General features: G+C 38.4%; 1 protein-coding gene across 1 annotated transcript in view; it reads left to right on the top strand.

Moving 5' to 3' along the window:
• Positions 1-25223, top strand: part of lrch2 (leucine-rich repeats and calponin homology (CH) domain containing 2) — an 82525-nt gene that overhangs the window by 24653 nt on the left and 32649 nt on the right. The window contains exons 2-11 of the mRNA XM_038289128.1: positions 4428-4572; positions 4808-4934; positions 5537-5642; positions 8110-8246; positions 8497-8627; positions 8718-8805; positions 14562-14658; positions 14787-14884; positions 15187-15254; positions 23357-23461. Of these exons, the coding sequence (XP_038145056.1) occupies positions 4428-4572; positions 4808-4934; positions 5537-5642; positions 8110-8246; positions 8497-8627; positions 8718-8805; positions 14562-14658; positions 14787-14884; positions 15187-15254; positions 23357-23461 (1102 nt within the window). The remainder of the gene's footprint in view (positions 1-4427; positions 4573-4807; positions 4935-5536; positions 5643-8109; positions 8247-8496; positions 8628-8717; positions 8806-14561; positions 14659-14786; positions 14885-15186; positions 15255-23356; positions 23462-25223) is intronic.

Below are 25223 nucleotides of genomic sequence, written 5' to 3'. Positions count from 1 at the left end.
GGCTGCCAAAAACAGGCATCATCAGCTCCTCTGAACACTATCAATACTTCCCTAATGCCAGTCAGGTGCCTTGCCCATGGACACAATGACTAGACTGGTATTTAACCCTATGACCCTTCAGTTGCAGGACAAACCTCTTCATCCTACGCCTCTACTTCAAATTTCACTGTCTTCAGAGCTTGTGTTTTCACAGATAGGTTGGCTTTGACAGACAGGTTAGTGACCACGTAAATCTGACATAGGAAGATTATGAACATAAGTCACTAACCTGGTTTACAAGTTCAGTACATGCGCATTAAACGAGGTAGGAGCCAGCCGGTGGGCTGCCAACAGGCTCGGACTGGTAATCTGTGACACCAGCCATTTGGTTGGAGGTGGTAGAGCCTAATTTCAGCATGTGGGGGCCGGCCCTCTTTAAATCATACCGCCCCAACACTTACTCTTTGGCCGAGGCATCTACCTGTGACAGTTAATAACTCAAGGATCTCAAGAAGTAATACAATGTTAACGGCAGTGATGGGAGTAACGGCGTTGAAATGAGATTGGCTGATGTATAGCATAGTGAGATTACGTCTGTCAGTTGGGTAGGTGGGTGTTTCCGCTGGCGGGTGTTAACGTACAGCACACACAGGGAGATGGAGAGTGAGGAGGACTCCAGCAGCAAAACAGTGTTTTCCACATGGAAATACCGGTGTTACGTCGAGCTTCGTTTCCCCATCAGATACGGTTTCCCCTGCATCTCTGCACAATCGCAGGCGGCACGATTCACTGCGCAAGCGACAGGGAACGAGCATGCTCGCTAAACAGCCGCCCTGTGCTCGCGCCACAGGGGAACTGAGCGTGAAGGATCAAATGTTAGCCCACACCCATGAGTAGAGGTAATGGAGCCTGATGATATTTACACCACATCAAATACCGTTCCCCCCATATTAAGCAGGGGGAACGCTATCTGACGGGGTTTATAGGCCCATCAGATAGCTTTCCCCCCTGATGTAATTTACGTTGAGTTGCAATAAATGCAAAACTCTCTGCAGGTACTTCTCTATGTCGTCCTCTCTATTCAGCTGGCTTTTGAAACACACGGCGAGAAGGTGGGGGCTGGGTGGTGAGGGTTACGGGGACGAGAAACGCAAAATTAAGGCAATAGTTACTTTTACTGTGGAGTAATTCAGTAACTCGGTTACGTTTTGGGAGAAGTAACTAGTAACTATAACTAATTACTTTTTCAAAGTAACGTGCCCAACACTGGTTAACGACCTAAATGATGCATGCAGTGTATATAGGCCTTCCTTGTCATGCACATCCTTGTGACGGTTAGCATATGGTGTAATTTTCAATTTTTTCAAACTGTAAAATCATTGCAACAAACTAAATTATAATGAAACTAAAATGCTTTCTTTGTTCTTCTTATATTTGGTGAATTTATGTTCAAATATTTTGCAAGAATATGTTGCGGTACATGATAGGGCTTTGCATCTAAAGGCTAATGTTTCCCGTCTTACGTGCATTGTTGCAGTCACTGTTGCGTCCGTGTTAGTAACTAAAGCCAGTAAAACCGCATTATAGAAGTCTTAGTGATGGTTGTCGTGTGATACTTGAAGATAGATCGGTTAATCCACAATGTGTAAAGTTTGTGTAAAGTGCGAAAATCTTTCCCAGTCCGAGCTGACAAGATGCGGCGGGCGCCGCCCAGAGTGTCCCAGATGCTGCAGCCCCGGAGAACATGCAGGAGTCAGGTCGGGCAAACAGATCAGATGAATGTTTAAGAATTTTTCTGTACAGAAATTGAAGAGCTTGCTGTAAATAGCTTATGTTTTTTTTTTTTTTTTTACTGACATACCTTGTTGCCTAATGGATACAATCATTTAAATGGTAGAATTTGGGGCATTCCCTGAAGCTTCATTTTAGCCCATTTAACAGTGGGCTCATAACCCATCCCTGTTGAACAACAGCAAGAAGAACGATGGTGGAGGATATGGAGGGACCCATACTGTTGTGCTGGGGTCTGTTAGAACGTCCACAGACAGAGGGAGATTTTAAGTTTCTATTAGTTTATTTATAATTCCTCTGGGGTTGATTGAGTTAAATGCTTTACTATAATTAACAAACGGTGTCTTGATGTTTGCTTTGGGGTTTTCACTATTGCTGGAGGCGGGTTAACCTCTTAATATCCACCTCATTTCTGGGAAATTCGCCTATTTTGCATACCCAAATGGAAAAGCAAATAACATAGGAACTGTAAGCCCAAATTAAATGTGTAATACGTTATTTGAAAGCTAACACCTTCTAGTTTCTGAATATATACATGAAAATTGGGTGAGCACCCAGGCTGCATCAGTTCAAGCATGAATCAAATTAGCTTTTTTTATTCTCGAAAATAATAAGTCTTTTCAACAGCAGTAATAAAGTCGTGCTTGCTTGTTGTGGCTGCTTTGTCATGCTTTAGTTCGAAATGCTGCTATAATTGTGCTTTGGTGCTCGCTATGTCCATAAAATGAACTAGGTGGTTGAATTTTAGAGAATCTAAGCTTTCCAATGATGTCTGATGTCTATTTTTAAACGCTTTAAAACATGTCACAGGCGACCCGGTGGGTTTTGAGAGGTTAAAAGGCAGTGGAGATGGACCTGTTGGTCAAAGTCACATGGGCTGCAGGCCTTGGCATGTCCTGTTTACAGGTAAAGCCTGTAAGCCTTTAACCCTATAATGACAGCTGATTTTGGTGTGATAATAATGGTAGTTTTCAGGGGGTGGAGATGCAGCCAAGAAAAAAATCTCCTGTTCTATTGTAGAAACCTTTAAACTGAAATGTCACTTTTTTAAGGGAATGAATTGTTACATGAGCCGGCCAAATCACTTAATGCAGAAAAGGTTTTGGTCGAGGCAATAACGGATCTTATTTGACACAATGACAAGGAAAAGATGTTTGAAGGAGGCAACAGGAGGTTTTCAAGTTGGGAAAAACAGTACCAATTGTCAAGCATGGTGGTGGTATTAGATTCAGGTGCTCTAAACAGAGAACAATAAAGATGAAATCTTTCCCAGAAGTTACCACTAATTAACTGTTGACAAGCCGTGAAACCTTGGAGGCATTTAGATATTTTAATTTAATTAGTCTATTCTGAAAACGGTAGATTCAAATGCACCATTAAAAGAGTAGAATAACACAAATACAACTTATTGTATGGTAAATGTTTGTGATCTAAAAAAATGACACATAGTCCAACTTGAACCTCCAGGTCCATAAACCAAAGTATACCTGACAGTGTCTACCCTCTACTGTGTCTAGAAAATCTGTACTCTGCATGTAAAAAGCACATGAAGACATTATAATTCAAACATGCCTTTTTTTTCTTCATTGTTATGAAGGATATTGCATTTTCCTTTAACATGCACTATTGTATAGTAATTAGAATTTAAATTTTATCATATAATTGTTGTGCCTGTTTTAGTTGTTGTCTTTTTTATTATATGAAAGGTCCTGTGCTATAAAATATTTAAGTTTTTAATGTAAACATTTTTAGCTTTGCATTAGGGCTTTTCAATAAAAATAAAATAAATTTGAATCGATTCACATATTAACTTCTAAATCGTTATTAAAACCAAAAATGGATTTTAAAGATACATTTCCACTTTCCTTACAGCCGCAATTAGATACTATTACTGTATTGATTTGCTGTTGAACGTTATAATATTAGTGTCAGTATGTTGTATAACTATACTGTCATGTAATTCAGGTAACTGCTAAAACAAAATTTTTAATCCAATTTAAATTTGGACCGGAGAAGATATAAATTCATTAGAATTTAAATAGATACCCAGCCCTAGTTTGGATCACTTTTCTATATTGTTTTTATTAAATCTGTAATAAACCCATTCATTATCTTTGGAAATCAATTACTTTTTATATAAGCTGACAAACGGGACGCAGAAAGGTAAAAATGTGAAATAAATGAGTTTTAGGCCGAAGACAAACACTTAATGCAGAACCTGTAAAATGGCTGTCATGATGTTAACATATGACATTTAAAAAAAATAAAAGAAACTAATGCATTATTAGGTAAATTATGCATTAAACAAACAAATCACTTTCTGTACAAGTAGCTGCGTTTTGATGTGACGTTTTTTTTTGCAGCCATTCTTGAAAATTTAAACCATTACAGTGCCTCTCTCAGGTCAGTGATAGATCCACCGACATATTACAGCAGCAGCACTCAGACGGTCAGAGCTCCAGACTCCTGTGTAATTTTAGACCACAGTTTGATGGAGAAGAAATGTTAGCCTCTGCTCTGTCACTGAGGTGTATTGATCCGTCTTTCAGGCCTTTGGCCTCTTGGGTTGAATCAAACACTGGGGATGTTGTCTGGACAGTAAATGGGCTTTTACTGGTATGCTATGTTTGAAGTAAACGCTGTTTCTGTTTCTGTAGATCTATCCAAGAATCATCTCACAGAGATCCCCCCGGAGGTGTGTCTCTTCGCCCCGCTCGAGTCGCTGAACCTTTACCACAACTGCATCAAATCCATCCCTGAAGCCATTATCAATCTGCAGATGCTGACTTATCTTGACATCAGGTAAAAAATAGTTTGGTGTGTTCATCAGTTTCTATCAATTTATTCAGTCAAAGAGAAAGTGGATGTATTTGCAGCTTCATGATTCCCTAGTGGTGCTTGTTCTGCTTTTCGTGCGTAAAGAAGCTCACACAAACAGGACACGCTTCCTTTTTCTTCTAACTACAACTTGATTCCCAGTACCTCTGTGTGTATCTCAGTTTTGATATGTAGGTCAATGTTTTATCTTCCTCTACAGCCGAAATCTCCTGGCGGTTCTGCCAAAATACCTGTTTAATCTCCCCCTCAAAGTCCTGCTTGTAAGCAACAACAAGCTGGTTTCCATCCCCGAAGAGATCGGCAAGGCCAAAGAGCTGATGGAACTGGTGAGCAGAGCGTAGGCGTCGGTGCATGTGAGCCTCTGCTCAGCAAATCGTTTAGTTCTTAAGATAAAAAAGAAAACAAACTGCAAAAACGATCTAAATAAGCTGTTAAAAAGTCTTAAAATAAGTGTATTTAGCCTTAATTTGAGCAGGTAGATAAAATGATCTTCCAGTGAAATTAGCATTTTTACTCTTTAAATAAGATAATTAGATATTATGCACTTTCTTATTTCTTATTTTTGAATGTAAATTGTTTTAGTGTCTCACTTTCCTGCTTATTTCAGGACAAAAATAAACAGCAATTCTTAAAAACTTAAAGAGCTTTCAAATTTTTTGCAGCGTGTATTTAGAAATGTTAGATGATTTATCTTGTTTTAAGACATTATGTCCAATTTTAAGTAAACAACAAGCTTATTTCTAGATTTAAATCTTACATCAAGAACTCTGTTCAAGCAAGATTATCTTGTTGCATAATGACATAACTTTATTTGGTTTGACTAGCTTTTCCCTTGGATTTAGTTGTTGTTTTTCTTGATTTTATACACTTTCTTTTGTGTGTGTGATGCGTGTTGACATGCTTTCCCACACTTCTCCTCCACTCACAGGATGTGAGCTGCAATGAGATCCAGGTCCTGCCAGCTCAAGTGGGGAGGCTTCACGCCTTACGAGAGCTCAACATCAGGAAGAACTGTCTCCAGATGCTGCCCGAGGGTCAGTCAGTGCTTCACCATCCTTTTAGTTTCCCTTTAACTCTGCATCTTCAATAGACGCATTGTGGATCTTGGCAAAGGTTGCCCACCTCTGCAAGCCAAAAGAAACTTGGCTGGAGCCATCTGTTTTTATGTTTGGTGTCATTCATGTGTTCCTTCTATTGCTATTATTTATTATTTTGCTTTCTCAATTTGATTTATTGTTTCAAAATGAGTTAAAGTTTCATTTGTGGGACATAAGTCAGTAATTTGTCAAGAGGCAGAACAGAACAGGTTGAAATAGTTTTAAATTTTCCAGATGAATAATAATCTAATCGGTTGTGTGGTAAATCAACCAGCTGACAGCGATGAGGTTTTGTTGGAATCCAGCTTGTTGTTTTTACTATTTTTATACACTGTTTCAGTTATGAGGAGCTGTCAGAAAGTGATTGGTATTACTGAGGAAAGGGAGCTATAAAAACTGCTATTGACATTTCTAGATCTAACAGCTTTTAAACCTGAATCCCACCTTTAAAAGAAAAAGAAATCCCCCTCACACTTTTACTAAAAACTATTTCTAATAAAAAAGTTATTTTAATGTTGAAATACCTTTAGATCCAGAATCCCTTCATATCAACATCAACACACAGATAGCTTTGTTCTGTTAACTCTTCACACGTGTTAACAGGGACAGATAATCAGTCAGCTTAGCAGAGATTTCTGAAAGATCTTAAAAAGTCTTGCATTCTTTATTCTAACCTTTAAATCTCAGGGAGTTTCTATAGTAGGACTTCTTTAACATAAAATTAAGCATCAAAGTGAATTAATTCTTGTATTTATTTTTCTATTAGGGCCGAGGATTCAGGTTGATCCAAATACTAAAAGGTTGACTATATTCTACAGCTAAAGATGGCTGTGGTTCCATTTGGGAGTTAAAATATGATTATTCTATTCATTGCATAATCATTGAATTCATTGGGCGCTATTCATTGATTAATCATAGTTCAATCATTTTGCTCAAATTCAGTCTATATGTAAAGATTTTCTGTATTTTTCGGAGGTCTCCAGTCTGTTGCATTTATCCTTATGAACCCCTAATTCAGTTGTGATGTATTTTAAAGCTCTTTAGGTATCCTATATGATGCATATCTGCTGCGATAGCTGGCCTTAATCACTCATGCCTTTCACCTGCTAAACTCTTTCCAGCTCCTAATTATCAATCATCTCATCCACCTGCCAGTTTCTCTTATATTGTGCTCAGTTCCAGCTATCATGGCCAGATCACCAGGCGGACAAGCACAGGAGCAGACTGGATCAGGTACAGAAGGGCAGGCTCAGTGGTAGAGGGTAGCAGAGACGGGACGTGGAACCAGAACTTGATGCCGGAAACTTTAAACTGGTCTCCTCCTAGAAGCCAGGCTTACGGGGATAAAAACTGATCCTCCCTCCATTTCAAGCCAAAACCCTGAGGATTCCGCAGGGGAGGAACAGTGAACGGCCAGGAGACGAGACAGACACAAAATCCTCTTTCCACTGGCCGCCAGGATCCAGGACATGAACCTTGGAACAAAACTGAAAAAAACCCAACAGACAGACTAACAGAAAATAAATATCAAACAACGAGCAAGCAGAAAGCAAAACAGTGATCTGGCCATGATAGCTGGAACTGAGCCCAATATAAGAAAAACTGGCAGGTGGATGAGATGAGTGATGATCAGGAGCTGGAAAGCGTAAAGCAGGTGGAAGGCATGAGTAATTTAGGCCAGCTATCATAGCAGACCATGACAATGCTTGTGTTATTCTTACAAAAACGCACTTATGTGAGGTAAGCATGTGGTATAAGCACTGAAGACAAAGGCCAGAGCTAAAAAAAAACAACAATTTTTTTTTATCTTTAAGTTATGAGGCTGATCCCACCTCCGTTTTCCTACAGAGTACAAAGTGCTACACAGTACACATAATCGTTAATTAAATCAACAACTCCAGGCTTTACTGTAAAGGCTCAAATGGATACACAGGAAAAATGATCTAGAAATACTGTAAGTAGAAAATGTCTTAAATTGTATTGTATGTGTATTTACCCTTAATTTGAGTAAGTAAATGAGAAAGTTTGCCAATGGAATTAGTATTTTAACTCTTAAAATAAGATAATTAGGTAATATGCACTTGACATAAGACAATGCAATTGTGTTTTCTTATTTTAAGTGTAAATTGTCCTTTTCCATTGGCAAAGTGTCTCTTTTACCTCCTTAATCCAAGAAAAAATGCACCCTTTTTAAGAAAAAATTACTTATCTAGATATCGATTTTTTTCCAGTGTATGACTATAATTCTTTTGCAGGTGCATCTCTATGATTTATAAAATTACTGAGAAAGTGATCTAAATAGCAAAGTGTTTAGTGCGTCAGTCATTATATTTCTATCAGCTATCATCCTCCTGTCTTTGTCATGGTATAATTTGTGAAGCAATACTCCCATCTCTCCTTTCAGAGCTGGCAGATCTTCCTCTCATCCGTCTCGACTTCTCCTGCAATAAGATCACAGAGATTCCTCCAGCTTTCAGGAAACTCAGGCAACTGGAGTACATCATCCTGGACAACAATCCTATGCAGTCCCCTCCGGCACAGGTGTCTACGTTCACCAAAAAGTCATTTACTGCGTTTTTTTTTTTTTTTTTTGCAGATATCTCTAATAAATACATATAGGAATGTAAAAAATAAACCTGTAAATATGAAGCAATAATTAAATAAACTTGATACAAGGGCACCATCTGGTGGATAAGAGGACGTTATTGTTTTTGCTACAGCTATTACAGCATCACAAGGCTGACAAAGAGTTGGGTTTTAAAAACAAATGTTGTTTGTTTCTGCATTTCAGATTTGCCTGAAGGGCAAAGTTCATATATTCAAGTACTTGAACATCCAGGCTTGTAGAATGGACAAGAAACCAGACACCCTGGACCTCCCGACCCTCAGCAAGCGTTGTCTTCCACAGCCCCTCACCGATAGGTGTGTTACATCATCTGAAGGTCATGAATTCAACATTAATGATTTGAGTTTATTCGTCGTAACATCTTCTGCTTGTTTGTACATTTCAAGCATGGAAGATTTCTATCCCAGTAAGAATCATGGACCGGACTCTGGAATTGGTAGTGACAATGGTGACAAGAGGCTGTCTACAACAGAGGTCAGAGTTCAAGCACATTGCTGGCTAATGATCATGATGTAATATAGAGATGTCCCTATACAACTTTTACATTTCTGATATGACGCCCATGCTGCAGCTTTGACTATCAGCAGATGCAGATATTGACCTGATACGATATTGGGTACAAATCATACCTGCTTTTATTACTAGTTTTGTCTTATGAGATGTTAGAAAATGCTTGATCAAGTCATTAAAGTCAAATAGAGATAAATAAATAGTGAAGAACAACAGGAATTGACCCATGTATCGTTAACCAACAGGTTAGATAAAATATAAATAGAAGCGAAATGTGTTTCTATCAGCAGAGATTTTGGATACAGACTAATATATTAAAATCTTGATTTTTGTGGAATTTTTTAAACTTTTTTTCCCAATATCAATATTGTATTAGAGCATTCTTAGTATAAGAGGCAAACAGATGTACTGTAGAGCTGCAGTTTTACAGTAGGCATAACCTGGTATTTTATTTTATACAATCCTTCTGAAATCATATATAGGAGAGAGAAAAAAAATTAAAATAGAGCTCATTCTGATCCCTTTTCACATCCATTTCTTTGCCTTGCGAGGATATGCACAAGAATTTGACTTGTGTGCTTGTGCTTTCACGTGGATGTAGCTCAGGGATCACCAACCTGTTTAAGGCTGAGGTTTTACTTCATGGTTATAGGAAGGGCAACCAATACCGACCTTTGAACTGGACGAGTCAGCGTCCACCTGCATGCATAACAAACATACGTTTAATGTTTATTTTAGTTTTTCATTTTCTTTGAGATATTGCTGGTTTGAAATCTCTATAAATCCTTTAATGCTCTATGAATAATTAAAAAAGAGCAACAGAATAAAATGAAATTTCAAACTTAGTCCAATGGTGAGTTGTGCAGTTTTCAGAAGACGCTGGGGGGCCCCCATGGTGTGTTGAGGGCCCCTTGGTGCCTGTGGGCACAGCCTTGGTGTTAGCGCTAGCAGCTTTAACAGTTAGCAGTGTTTTGTTTATCAATGATGGGAAACAACAACAGGTAGCAACACTTAGCGGCTGTCTGCAGACGAGTGACTGATTGTTGGAATAGAGACAGGAGTGGTGATAGCAAGGTGAGCTAATGTGGCATCCTTCCATTAATGACATGAATACGGGAGGAGGACCAAAATCACACTATGTGGAGAACACTTCGTTGGCTGAAAAACACTTTCAGAGACTGATTCCAAATTCCTTCATCTTTCATGGGTTCAACAGTAAAATTCTTTCATAGGTAGGAAAGGAAGTTCGCACTGCTGCGCTGAACTCAGACGGCCTTCATCCTTCATTTCAACACAGACATGCATGTCGAGCAGTAGTCAGAAACCCAGAACTACACAAAACACGTTACATACAGTAAATGCAGCTGGCACTGTGTGCAGAGCTGTTCCGCACACAAAGGATTGTAGGCAACCGTATTGGTCCTTTGTGGTGGATAGGAATATTGAGAGCTCCCAATGCTACATGAGCTAAGAAAGGAAGCATACTGCTTCCGTATTGCCGCCCTATTCGGACAGCACTAATCATGGAGATTGTCGACAAATCTCTACTTTGGAATATGAATTTGCCCAATTCAAATGTAATAAAAATCCCTTTATTGTCCTACAATGGGGAAATTAACTCTCTGCATTTGTCCCATCCCCTTGGGGTGCAGTGGGCTGCCGATGTGCAGCACCCGCAGAGCAGCGTGGGGTTAAGGGTTTTGCTCAGGAACCCAGAGTGGAGGCTGTAGGGATCAAACCGGGTACTTGCAACTTTCTCAGAACACAAGCGCACTGCTTAAACCACAAGGCCAACACTCCCCGAATGGACCCAAACTCAAGATCCAGCATGTCTACACAAAAAGTTGAATTTCTGTGTGATAAAATATTTTCTTAAACATTTCTTTGTTTATCTTTTGTCTGATAGGAGTCAAACTATTCATTCCAAGGGGCCTTCATCTGTTCTTTTTCAGGCTCATTAACAGGCTTTCCATCTACTACTACTACTTTCATGATTTTTCTTTTGATCTTCAGCTGCTTTAGCAGCTTTTTCCTGACCAGTACCTGTACTTGATTATGTATGCATTTATTGTGGGAAAAATATCAAATGCCAGACGCCGAAACTGCCTCTTGCAGAGAAACGGGATCTGAAACGTAGAGCAACATTTCTATAGAGACTACCTCCTAATAATCTAATGCCACTTTGAGAAAATGTTGTTTTCTATCATTCAAACTGTGTGAAATCAAAACATGGGTCCAAAAGGCACTTAGCCATGCAGTAATAGAAAAAGGTTTGCAGCAGTAAAAAAGGCAAAAGGCCCACAGGTGCAGCTACATGTGTAGGACTGAAATGTTTTACTCATGATTTAAAAAATGTGGTCTCATTTTGTTTGTTTTTTCTTTTGTGGTTAGTGTTTTTTTAGGCCATTAGACAGCGGAAGTAACACTCCTCAGGAAGTACTCCAAATAAAAACAAAGGAGTCATTAAGCTGTCATCAGGCTCTGCAAAAAATAAAAACAAACAACAAAAAATAGCTTCAGAAATATTCAAGCAAAAAAGGAAGGGCAGATATGAAAAAGAAGAATAAAGGCTTTACATCAAGCAGCATGAATTTAACAAGTTTGCGGTGTGGAGCAAAGTCGGGTCTGTGGGCTGGGAAAAGAATATCTGTTAAAAGTGATCAATCAAAGCTGACGGCAAACACTGTGGTGGGAGCCAAACCACATTTAAATCTCATCCCACCTGTTGGTGATGTTCATGGCTGCGCCCCCAAGCCAAGGAACTGCAGAGTGTCATGAGTCATACAAGGCAAGATAAGATGTTTTATAATGATTTATATGAAGATTAATTATTCTTTTCCAGCAGAGAATAAAACGAATATTGGGATTTTTCCTCCACATCATGCTCGTTGCATCTTTTCCGTAGTAATTCATGTTCTGGTTTTGTTTTACTCTTGTTGGGCTGTATTCTTTAATGAGTTGGAAGCATGATAACAAGAGCTTTTTTGAGACCTAGTGGCAGGGGAGGATCTAGGGGTTTAGGGGCTTAGCCCTTAGGGTGAATATGAGAGAGTAGACTTTCTGGTAAATCCCATTCTAATGTAAAATATGACAGATTACTGGATTAAATAAATTTCTAGTATACTAAATGCTATCACACATAACAATTCCCGTTCCATAACATGGAAGAAATTTACCTGCAAGTCTTTAACTGTGTTTATTCCTCTCTTCATCAACAACAAACTTTGTGGATATGGTGACATTTAATCATTATTTGTCAAAGTTATGAGGGTGGAATCGTATATTTTAGCCATCTGATATAATCCACGCCCTCCACAACATGGTGAAAAAAATAAACAAATCCTACAAATTTTGAAACTATCTTAATTTTTATATATTATGTTTTAAAAACATTTATTATTTTATATTTTGAAATCCAAAATAGTTAATATAAATATGACTGTTGGTTTAATGATCTTTATGAAATGTACTTTCAATTCTTCAACCCAAACTGCTCAAAGAGCCATATTGGACCAAAAAAAACAAAAAATAAATCTGTCTAGAGCCCCAAACAGGTAAAAGTCTTATATGTGCCTTGTTTTGCAACACGGGCTCCTATTGTAATATCCCACTATAGGAAATGACTATGTGGGCTTAAATATATAATTATCATTTATGATTAAATGTTTATCCTGGAGCAAATGTCACATAGCAGCATGAGGTGAGGGAAGAGCAGTGAACGCCCTCACCACATGCTGCTCCACCACCCTTCACCGCACGGTTTAGGTTTTTGTTAAATTGATGAAATTATAGAAACACAATTAAAGCTACAGTGTGTAATTTTCAGCGACATCTAACGTCCAGACTGCAGACCGCAGCAACATGAACATCTCCCCCCCACCGCTTCTCCCCCCCAACAGTACGGCGAGCGTTACGGGACAAAATGTCTTCCACAACGTCCGCATCACCTACCTTCTCAAGTGATGAGGTTTGTTTACATAGATAATTTTACAGATAGTATTTCATTAGTCTGTGTGTTCAGTACCGTCTCAGTTCATCTCTCTCAACTTGCCGTAGTTACTTTCGAGCGTAATGGGCGATCTCGCAATCGCTAGTTTGTTGGCTCTGCGCTGCCGTAGTGCAAAGATGTCTGCCTCCATGGCTGCAAGACCTGCTCCTATGTAATTATAAATAACGAATTCTAAGGCAACGCAAATATTAAGGTTAAGAGGCTGAGCTCGTAGATGATGATAAATAACATAGTTATGTATAATATATTACATTTCTGACTGTATATCCCTGTAATTATTACACACTGTAGCTTTAAGGAATCTTTCTATGGTGGACCTGTTTCTGTTAGGAGGAAATGATTGAGTCATGAGGAACCAAGCAGGAACTGACATCCATCAGAGCAGAGCTCTCTAACCCTAAAACCCACATCCTCCGTCACCAGCTTTCCTTGGTGTTATTTATATTTTTAGGATTTGAAGAAGAAAGTTCACACACCTGCATCAGAGCACTACCTGTTTGATCTGTGAACTGGTTTCCATCCTTGCAACCACACTAGCAGCAGTAGTGGAGTTTGGAGATGCAATCCACTTCTTAAATCTATCTTGGCGAACCTCTAATTTATCCAGAAATTCTGCAATCGCACTTTTTCTCTCACTCCCAACTTGGTGGTCGGCTGCATATTTAGCCTTCCCTGGAAATGCCTTTCCAACTTTTTCTCTTTTTTTGACAACCTCTCATTAAAAAGCAAAAAATGCAGGCAATCCTTCCGCATTGATAATCAAAGCGAATGATTCGCTGCATTCTTTGAATCCTCTTTCTCATCAGCTATCTTCCTTTTTTCCCTTTGGAATCTATCGTCTGAGACACACCTGCCGCTTTGTTCCCCTGGTTTCAAGTTATTGTTTAAATTTATTAATTATTCAAATGTTTAAAGCATTGGAAAAAATAATGAATTTCTCTTTGACCTCCTGCACACAATATAAAAACAAAACAAAAAATATATTTTTCATACATCTTTGAAAAAGCTCCAGACATTTTGAATTGAGAAAGCTTTCTGGATGGAAAGAGAAACATCTTCAAACTTGGAAAACAAAGTCCAGTGGTTTTGGTTTGAACTTTTTTTGGAATGTTTGTAAATTGTTAGATAAACATTTAAACAGAAAATACATTTCATAAAGATCATCAGAGGTGGAATGGGGGTGCTTAGCGACGCAGTGGGTAACACTGCTGCCTTGCCGGGTTTGTTTCCCGGTCTGTGGTCTTTCTGCATGGAGTTTGCTTGTTCTCCCTGAGCATGCGTGGGTTCCCTCCAGCTTCCTCCCACAGTCCAAAAACATGAGTGTTAGGTTAATTGGGTTCTCTAGATTCTACTTAGGTATATGTGTGAATTGTTGTTTGTCTCTGTGTTGCCCTGTGATGGACTGGAGACGTGTCCAATGTGCAGTACTGAAAATCACCAGTATTGGACACCTTGGACAGGTCACATTTTACTCAGAGCTGCTCAGAAGGGAGATCCGGGGCTCTTGGGGAAACATCCGTGGCTGTAGCCCAAGTAGCCGCCCCCTAGATCCTCCACTGCCTAGTGGTAACATTTAGCACAAAAGCCCAATTGAGAACTTTATAAGGTCTTTATAAGTCCACGTCAAAGCACTTGAGGCTCTTATGCAGAAACCCCCCCACAAAAAAAATTGTGGCTTCTTGTGACGTTGTTTTTCAATGTTGTCCTGCAGCCTTCAGATGACGACACCGTCAGCCTCCATTCACAGGTCTCAGAGACCGCCCGCGCCGACGCCCTGTCCCTACTCTCCAAAATGGACTCCTGCAAAGGTTACCCAAAATAAGTATCAAACATTCCCTTTGAAAGCAGTAACAGAGACACATGGGGATTGTAGAATGAAGTGCCTAAAAAATGTGACCGTTGTGTGACGAACGCGGATGCTTCCTCCCTCTATCAGAACAGGATCTGTATGACTTTATAGAACCCAACCCCGACGAGGATCCTGCTCTGTCAGAGAGCGATGGGCAGCAAAACAGCCATGTGTCTTGTATTAAGGTACCTTTGTCTGTCTGTGTTTTCTGTGAGATGATAAAAAGCATGTTATATTGTCTAAAGACCCAACACTGCAAAACAGATCTATAAATAAGTCAATATTTCTTACAGTAAGTGTATTTTCCTTAAATCAGATGGTCTGCCAATGCAATGAGTAATTTGCTCTTACAATAGGGTTTATGGAGTTGTATTTTTCTTAATTTAAATATAAAACATTGACTTATTTATATTTCATTCTTTGCAGTGCAGACTTTTTATTTTTTCTCTGCTGATTCCTACTCATTGTTGCTTTGGGTGTGTTTCAGGAACTGGAGAAAGTTCTGAACATGTCCCAACAATGTAAAGATAAAGACAGCTGGAAGGAGGAGTCTGGGTGAGTTCCATGGTCTGACTTCCATGTAAGCAGCTCAACAAATGTCTTCACACCCCTTTCTCTATTTGTCACATGCAAATGGATATACATCACTTTTAAGTTAAAACTGCCACATAGGGCTCAATGGTACTGTCAGGTACCATGATGAATTAGTGAGTAAACGTCTGTGGATGCAGAATTTATAGGAAGGCATAACATCTGTTCTTTATTATCTAGAATTACAGTTCTGTGCAAAATGTCCTGTTTTGTAATGTTACAACCACAAACATCACTGTGTGGTTGAAGCGATTTGATGGGAATTAAAATGACTCATGGTTAAGAGAAAGCTATGTATCATTAGTTATGTCTACCAGCTTTACAGGTCTAACACTTAAATTCTTTACAAATAAGCACAAGTTCTCTCCGATTGGAAGAAGAACATCTGTGAACATCTGTTTTAAAGCATTCCAACTCAGTCAGATTTAGATCTGGTGACATTAACACATGCACATGCTTTGTCATTAAAATTGTGGGTGTTTGTGTGAGGTCACTGTCTGGCATCAAAGTGCATCATGTTCATTACCTGCATTCAAAATGTTTTTTTTGGAGTGATGTTACTTATTTGGGCCATTTTTTGTCGAATAATTTGTAAACAGTAAGTTTCATCGATTTATTTTCCAGACAAGTTAAAATATACTTTCACTAATTTGAAACAAAATCTGTCAATTTTATATTTAGCATTTAGCATGAGATTAATAACACTCAGGTGGGTATGGTGGAGATGGTTTTGTTTGTCAAGTGTCCTCTTTAATGATGGGAGGTTTTGTAAAATGATTTTTTTGACTACTTTGTGGTCACTTTTTGACAACACCTTAAACTTAAACGTAAGATTAAGTTAAATTTAGTTTTAATCTAAGTGTTAAGAGATTTGCAGTTATTATTTTGTCCGTATGTTTTTTTAATGGAAAGAAACAGAAAATGTTTGAGATGCGTTCAAGAAATGAGTCCGGGAAAATTTGGCTTTTGGAACAGAGGCCAAATGTTTACATTTTTGAAATGACAGGCCTCCTCAACATCGGGTGAAGTTCAGGGCAAGGTGCCTCTCGATTTGCCGACTGGTGTAGTGGTTCCGCTCCATTAGAAGTTGGATTTGAGGATGTGTTCCAATTAAACTACGAGTTTTCTAAGGCTTTCCTCCAAATATGTCACAGCTATGAGTCTACGCTCCTTCTCTGCACTTGGAGCTTGTTTTTTTATGCACCTGTAGATTCTTACTTATTTGTTTGTGGACCTCTTCCCATGCTCTCATGCAGACTTTTAGGACTTTAAGGAAGGAAACAACCTGCCTTAAAAATTGTCTTCCTATTTGTGGCTAGTAATGCTAGCAAAGCATCTTCAGGCTAATAGCTGTACTCTTCAAGTGTAGAATCCTGACTTCATATCCAACAGACATCTCTGTCATTAATTGACAACGTGATGAACACAATACAGGACTTTAAAGACAACATTCAAAAGGCTGCAAAGGCTGCAAACCGATTTGAACGTCATTTTGGGTCAGATAGGTTTATAAATTGAAGTTATTCTGAATGGAACATCTTACTTTTTAAACAAAAATAGAACAATTTTTTGGGCAGATCTGATCTCCCTCCATGTTGAATGCTGCTTCAATATTTACTCTCATCTCATGCCGTTGCAGATCAGACTCCTTTTTGTTTCATTAGACAAACGTTTTATTTCATACTCTTGTGTAGAGTCTGTAATGGGAGCTGAGGTGCACATGATGCCTGTTGGCACCAAGGGGCCATCAAGGACCACATGGAATGCCCTCAGCATCTTCTAAAAAACAAGACAACTCACTAGTGAACGTAGTTTGAGATTTTATTTTATGCTGCTGCTCTTATTTTTTTTAATCATTTATAGAGCATTTCATCATATCAATAATTTAGAACATTTAAGAATTTATAGGGATTTCAAAAATACAATATCTGAAAGCACATTATAAATGAAAAGAAACAACAGAAATATGTTTTTAATCCATAATGCTGACTATTCCAGTTCATGGGTCAGTATTTGTAGCCCATCCCATGACTCAGTACCCATGAAGTAGCCCTTAGTATTATAAAGGTTGCTGACCGCTGATCTACTTACACGGTTGCTCCTATTTTCCCTGTGACAAAGACTCATCAAAATAGCCAGTTGAACTAGAGCCAGTAGCATATCACACCCATGTGAATGCACTGAGATTTTGGTTTGTATCAATCTTATTAAAACTGAATAATAGAGCATGCAGAGGAAACTGTGGTAAACGGGAAAACTCATTTTACATTCTGGGGATTTGTAAGACGATGTATGGGGGAAAAAAACCCACTGAACTTTCACAATGTTAATGTGATTATGTATACATATAATCAGAATTTTTTTTTTTCTTCCACCTTAACACATGTTGTTTCTCTGCCTAAAGGAATTCCAACAAAAATACTTCAACTACATGAAGTTCAAGGGTTCTGAATACTTAAGCAAGGCACTGTGAATTTTACCTCTTTCATGATAAAGAGTCTGTGAAGCAGCTGTTGTTTGGACATGCTGTAAACTATATCTGGAGTTTAACTGTCCTTTCCGGCTCATCTTGGGGAAAGTTGTTTGTAAAATACCTCTAACATTAAAAAGCTTTGTTTGTGTAAACAAGATAAATAACACCTGACCCCAGAGAAATTGGCAGATAACTTAGAAGATTAATCCTAACCTGATGAGAGAAACTAGTCATTCAGAATAATAATAATAATAATTGAACTTTATTGATCCTACATTGGAGAAAATGACCTCTTCATTTAACCCATCCCCTGCTATTGTGCAGCACCCGGGGAGCTGTGTGGGGTTAAGGTTCTTGCTCAGGGACCCAGAGTGTCAGTCAGTGGGAGTGGGGATTGAACTCAGAACCTCTGGATCCCCCTTATGAATAAATGTTTTTTTATAGTGACTGTTTTTAACCCTGCACAGCATCACATTTTTTACACTGCATGCTGAGGGCTTATCTAAACATTATGAGGCCAGATGCTTTCCAGACCAAACGTGAAATGAATATGCGGATGCATACAGAGTTATTAAGACCATTTAGAGAAGCCACTTAACCTAACATGTATATTTTTGGGCTAGGAGGAAGGGACAGCCTGAGTGGCTGAGTACCAGTGCATGCAGCAGGAGAACGTTGCACAGAAGGACTAAAAGAAACAACTCTAGCAAGAGTACCACTGATTGAATGGATATATATGAAAGATTTGAAAGGGTAACTAACTTCTGTGCCATTGTCATATTCTGAGGTAACTTCCTGATCTACATGCGATACAGACAAGTGGGTGGTAGACAAAGGGGACAGACTTGTTTGAAACCAGAAACAGAGCTTTAGGGGTACAGCTGTTTCTGAAATGTAGGGGGCTGTTATCACAGGTCTTGGTGAGGTAGGATTTGTATTGAGAAGGCTCAGTTTGTGGCTTACTGCTCCAGGGCAAAACAAGTGCCTTGAGGAGGAGAGGAAATCCTGGTAGCGAGTCTCTGGCTATATGGCAGAGGGGAGGCCAGGCTGGAGCGCAGGGAGGCCAGGCTGGAGCGCAGGAAGGCAGACGTTGACTTAAGGAGCCACAGTGGAGAATATAGACAAGTTTCCAGAGGCAAACTATTCGGCTTTAAGTGACAGAGGCGATCCAGACACTGGAAAATTCTTCAACCTGGAGAACATAAAAGTAGAAGATTGACAAGAAAATTGTAACAGCAATCTCTGAGGTTCCTTCAGAGGAAAAAACTAGGAAAACCACTCGAAACCACACCTTGATGGGGTGGTTTCAACTATATATGTGGTGACAGATATAACGAAGAGTGAAAATGTTGTCTACATAACGGGCCTTTTTTCTAGAAGGGGTAGGGAAAAAGCCAGTCTATGTCAACATAAAGTGTATCTACGGTTGAAAACATCCAGGAAAGAGGACAGAAAAAACAGCTGAACTTCTGTTACTGTAATGCACAGTGTGTGTCGGTTGCATTCATGGCGTGAAGTTAAGAAAAATAAAACTAATTGTGACGGTTTCCTTGGAAAAAGAAATCTGATGAAAGCATGCATTAGTGCATCTGACAGAGATACTTAAGTGGCTCTAATGCTAACAGATTTTCATGGCCTGTCAAGATGTTCTGCCGTTCTGGGAAGGTCTTTTTTTTTTCTTTTAATGTTAAAAAATAGTACCAACCTGAAAGCACTTTCTGCACATTACAATAGCATGAGTTTTCATAATTTTTATGTGCTTATTTCACCATCGTGCAGCATAAACCCATCACGCAGGATTCTGCATCTAATCTAGCAACAGGGATCAACTGTTGAGCAGCCAATTGTTTTCAATTTTATTGAAATTCGCTTGTTCGCCAAAACAGCAACAGATGATCTCCTTTGTGTTTGCATGCTAAAAAGAAAACTTTATGATCAAATGCTTTCAACAGTCATTGGCACCCTTTTAAAAAGTGGTAAATTCATTATTTTTATGGAAGCCTAATTGGCTCAATGGAGTAAATCAAAGTTCATGAAAACAATTAAACACAATATTAAATGTGAATACATCCACATGGGAAAAAATACTTAGTTTAAGGCTAGCAGTACTTGTTTTTATGAAATCCCCGGTGCCATATATTACTTGCAGCCCTCCTTTAGCAAGGACAGCAGTTTTTTTTAGAAAATGTTGCACAGATAGACGATCTTTTATTGTTCTTTTTCGCACAATCGTCAAGAGCCTCGGTCCTCGCTGACCACACACCCTCAGGTTGAGGGTGTTGAGAGAAACACAGAATGTATGGAGGACCAAAACGTACAATTAACAAATAAAACCGACTCTAAAATGGACCAATTTAAAATAACAATTTTGATTGATTTTTATTGATCTCACAGTGGAGAAATGTACTTGTTACAACACCTAAATAGTCAAAGGAGAAGAAAAATGTGCCAAAGGAAGAAAAAGGTGCATCGGATATATACACAGTGTATATGAGCAGTGCATCCACATATGAGAGCTTTTTTATTTTCTTTATTTTTATGTTTTTATTGCAGGATCATTATACAGGGTTATTGCATGTGTGACCATGGGTATTTATATAGATTCATATATATATATGGAGTTATTGCACTGGGTGTCAAATATAGAGAAACAGGTTATTGCACAGGGTATCAAATAGTAATTGCATTATGTCCCAGAATAAACAGTGAGCATTTGATAATATTATGCCATTTGAAATTTCTGGGTCATTGGATGTCAGGACAGAACAAGTTTATTCGTCTAGGGCTCCTTTCAAAGGCCCCATTCTGAATGAGGTTTGCACTGCAGTCCACGCCAAGCAAATATTTAGAGGAGATTTTTAATTAGTAAAATACAATGACTGGCATGTCCTCCACTGTGATTAACAGCGGGCATGTGCTACTCTGCCTTATATTCACCCTTTCTTGCAAGGGAAAACCCCATGGGAGTGTTTGATGCAGATAAGCCTAATCTTAGAGCAGTCTCACCAACACATGCAGTCCCTGATAAAGTCCAAATGGAAATCTGCCAACTCTACACGTTCAGATTTGTGACTGGCAGATGGAAAGGGAATTTTTTTCTAGTGTAATTCCCATAAAAATATTTGAAGAGGGCATTGTGTTGCACATAGAGAAAGTGTTTCAAATCATCATGGTTAAATTAAAAAAGGCCTTATTGGAATAATTTTAGGCCTTTAAGTCAATATTATTGGACAAAAAATGTTTCTCTTTTGGGACAATTACTAAAAGCAAAACAATTGCAGAGTTCTTTTCTCTTTAGGCAGGTAGATGAAATTATCTACAGATAAAATTTGTATTTTGTACCTTGCAATTAGGATGAATTGTCACAAGTATTATGAATTCACAAACTCCCCCAAAATACATCTTGCCAGAAGCCAATAGATGCATTAGCCTTGATACAGAAACTAATAAAAAACAGTGATGGTTATGAAGTTGACTTTCATTGGGGAGTGGTGGCCTAGTGGTTAGGGCATTGCGCTTGGAATCCAGAGATTCCAAGTTCGAACTTCCACAGACAGCTACTCCGGGACCCTGAGCAAAGATCCTTAACCCCACACTGCTCCCTGGGCACCGCACAATGGCAGCCCTCTGCTCCCCAAGGCGATGGGTTAAATGCAGGGAGTAAATTTCGTTGCACTGTACTTGTGACAGTTTAAAGACAATAAAAGGTGGACAAAAAAAGTTAGAAGCGGTAGGCTGAAGCAAAACAAACGTATAATATAATGTAGGTGATTTTGCGTTATTTCAAACCTAATCATCATATTCCATTGACAAGTTATTTACATGCTCAAGTTGAGGGAAAACACAATAATTTAAAGTCCCTCTTTACAGAATCCAATCAGACAATCAAAAAAAAAAAAAAATTAAGCTGCAGTTAAAATTAATGATCTCTGTGAATAAAAATACCACATTTAGCTTTTAAATAAGTATTTTATTGCCTGGAAGGGGCATGCTTTTAATTTGAACATCCAAAAACAGCCTGGTTGTCTCATCCAACTCTTTTTACGCTCTATTGCACTCTGACTCAGCCCTCGCATATCAAAGGCAGTTTTCCGGCACGTCAACCTAGATGGTGGTTGGGAATAATGAATACACGGTGTTTTCCCAGCCCACTCCAGATTAGAATATCAAAAACATGTGAGACCTGCACTGACCTTACTTCTTCCATTTATTCCGTATTTATACTCATTTAATTCCAGTAAAAATGTGTTTGAACATTGTAGCGTGAAAACTTTATAGTCTTGTTTTTTGGAGCATCTGAAGGGGGGTAGGAGGGTGGGTTAGCAGTCTCAGAATGACGAGGTTTTGAAATCTCTGCAGAACACATCATTTGAAGATATCAGCCAGAAGAACGGTCAGCGATAAATAAAGTAAACATTAGTTAAACTGCATTATGTTTGAAACGTTCAATAATATATGTGGTTTGAAGAGTTCATTTCTTATCTGAAATTACTAATTTTACACTATAGTCTTGAAAGTGAAATTGTCCATTCTACTGCATGGACAAATCAACAGATCAGTTCCATAATTGTAACTGTAATTTTGCTGCTATAAAATGGGAGGATCTCTGTGCATTCTTTCTTTGGCACCAAATAAAGTAACCCATGGAGATTCACCTCCATTCGCATCAGAGTTCAGCAGAAACCAGTAAGGTTTCAGAGGAATTAAAAGCTGGTAACCAAAAGAGTTGTTTTTTTTTCATGTAAAGCCCAATAATACCATTTAAATTTATAAATCATTTCATTTTTTGATCAAAATTGCCTTTCTGGGAATTTTCAGAAAGTTTCTGTGTAAGAAAATGATGTCAATTAAATCTTGGGGTGCCATCCCTCCCATGCTTAAAGTTTCAACAATGCAAAAATAGCCAAACCTCCTGGTTAAAATGATTGCTCCTTAAACAAGGAAAAAAAGTATTGGAATTAACATGTTTTTGGCATTAAAGTACTTAAAGCATTATGAAAAACCCTGCTTATCTTTTGCAAAAAATAACACTGAACATTTTGCATTATTCACAACAGTTCAGTTGCTTTGAAGCTGTGGAACCTGGCTCTCCTTTTTATTGGCCTTACCTCTTTGAAAGCTTTGCTAGCCAAAATAAACTAAGTAATTAGTCTACAGAATGGCCTGAAACAATTTAAAATAAATGAGATTCCCAGAAAGAATCCCAGAAAGGTAATTGCTATGAAGATGATTGGTTGCTATACCATTCATTTTATTTATTTAGACAGGAATTCAAAGGGCCTGCTGGTTTGAAGTCCTGTTTAGAATATATTTTGTTTGACAAGGCTTTATTATTGCTCTGAAGGATTTCTGCTCCCTTCAGTCTGGTGTAAATTGTCTGCAGGTTTGGTTCTCTTCATGTCAACACCAATAGCTCTGTTACTAAGCTTTGCCTATACAGCCTACAGCTTGGGAGTCCTGTCTAATCAATATGTGCATAAGTACAGCATGAGCTCACATAGATTTGAATGTTTTGTTTAGTAATTCAGGCCCAGAATTGTATGTTCAAAGGATTAAAATGAAACTCTGAACTTGATCCTTCATCCCCTGACAGTTCTGATAAGGACCAGCTTGCAGAAGAAGAGGATGATGAGCTGAAAGAAGTGCTGGATCTGAGGAAGATTGCCGTGCAGCTTCTGCAGCAGGAACAGCAGAACCGGTAGGTGGGACAAAGAGCTGACATCAGGGACTGTAATGAGATACCAGATTTTCAGCATTTCCAGTGTTTTCTCTGCCCACGGATTTACTCTGTGACCAACAAAAACTAGATGGAAAAGATTAGCATCATTTTACAAAAGTGTTATTATCAATGGGCTCCACTAAGACCGTTCTTCCATCTTGAACTTTTAGGAACCAAATTTAATTGGGATTATATGTGAACTGAAGTAGAACTTCAAAGTAGCAGGAAGTACTGAGGCCCATAATGAGTATCCCAGCCTATATACAGATGTCTTGTGTGTTGGAAAGAAAACCTATCAGAACTCTCTGAAAAATAGAGACCGTGACCAAATGGCAGGGCTTCTCCTCCGGACAATAGGCTATATGCCCAACTTTGTACTTCCTGAAATTCAGCCAGCTCCTTTGTTTCCTGTCTTTTATTACTGCCTTACTCAAATACACATCTTTTTGCTCCGCTGGAGCACGTTCTATGTGTTTGATAAATAGATATGACTCTGTTGACCTAGAGCCAACTTTTATCTCTTTGTGTCAAAGCTTCAATTTGTGTTTTCAGGTGTAAAAATGATGTTTGAGGATATCTATATGCCGTTCTTCCTAGTTATCCATGTGTTTTCTCTGCACAAGTCTCTCCTTATGCACTGAAAATATCCATGCAAACTATATTCCCATTATAACACATATGATCTTTGTGTTAGAATGGCCTAATAAAAGGTCCAATCTAAATGATTAGAATGGCCTAATAAAAGGTCCAATCTAAATGATTAGAATGGCCTAATAAAAGGTTTGATCTAAATGATTAGAATGGCCTAATAAAAGGTTTGATCTAAATTATTAGAATGGCCTAATAAAAGGTTTGATCTAAATTATTAGAATGGCCTAATAAAAGGTTCGATCTAAATTATACTCAGAAACTATGACAAAACTTTAAAATCTTTATCTGACTACACTCTATGGAGCGAAATCGGTCTCAATTATAACAAATCGTTATTATAGGTTATCAGTCCCATAGTATGGCGTCAGATTGTGCCAGTAGGCTCAGTAGGCTGGTATCAACCACTGAATCCTAATCCTAACCCTAAAGTCATTCCTTTCCCCCCACGGAATACATTTTAGTTGTTCTTCATGTGCTGTAAATAAATAAATAAATAAAAATAAAATGATCCACATGTCACTCATATTAAACAAACTAAAAACAAAGAAATCTCAGTCCTGTTAACTGGGTTTTAGAATTCTCTCACTATAAATATTTAAGTCTCTGTGGAAAGAATGCCGATCATTCTTTAATAAGATCCTCATCTAACGGACATGCAATGTTTGCTTTTAAACCTAATGTGTGCACTGAACCTAGTTTTTGTAATAAAACAGCGTGCTTGGATGTAACGAGAGCAGAGACGGAGTAAAACTCTGTCATGCGTATTACTAAGGGTATGCTGGCCTGACCCGGTATGCTGAGCTGAGTCTCAAAAATCCACAAACAAATGCAGTGAAGTGTAAAGACAATTGGTACATTGTAATTTAATTTATAATAGTTTATGCACCAGAAATACTTTGATCATTCATGTGCTGGGCGTGTGTGAATCTTGTATGCTTGTGTGAATCGTGTTGTGTATGTGTGTGTGTGTGTGTGTGTGTGGAGCTTGTCTTGTGCATGTATGAATCGCATATACGTATTTGTGAAAATTGAGGCCGATTTGGCTCCATAACACTCTGACATTTTGAAGAAAATATTTTGACTTTATTAG

This window comes from Cyprinodon tularosa, unplaced genomic scaffold (assembly GCF_016077235.1).
Source record: "Cyprinodon tularosa strain WSP-4 unplaced genomic scaffold, ASM1607723v1 ctg263, whole genome shotgun sequence".
NCBI classification, from domain to species: domain Eukaryota; kingdom Metazoa; phylum Chordata; class Actinopteri; order Cyprinodontiformes; family Cyprinodontidae; genus Cyprinodon; species Cyprinodon tularosa.
Note: the sequence above shows the minus strand (reverse complement) of the source record. Positions and strands in the feature narration are given on the sequence as shown.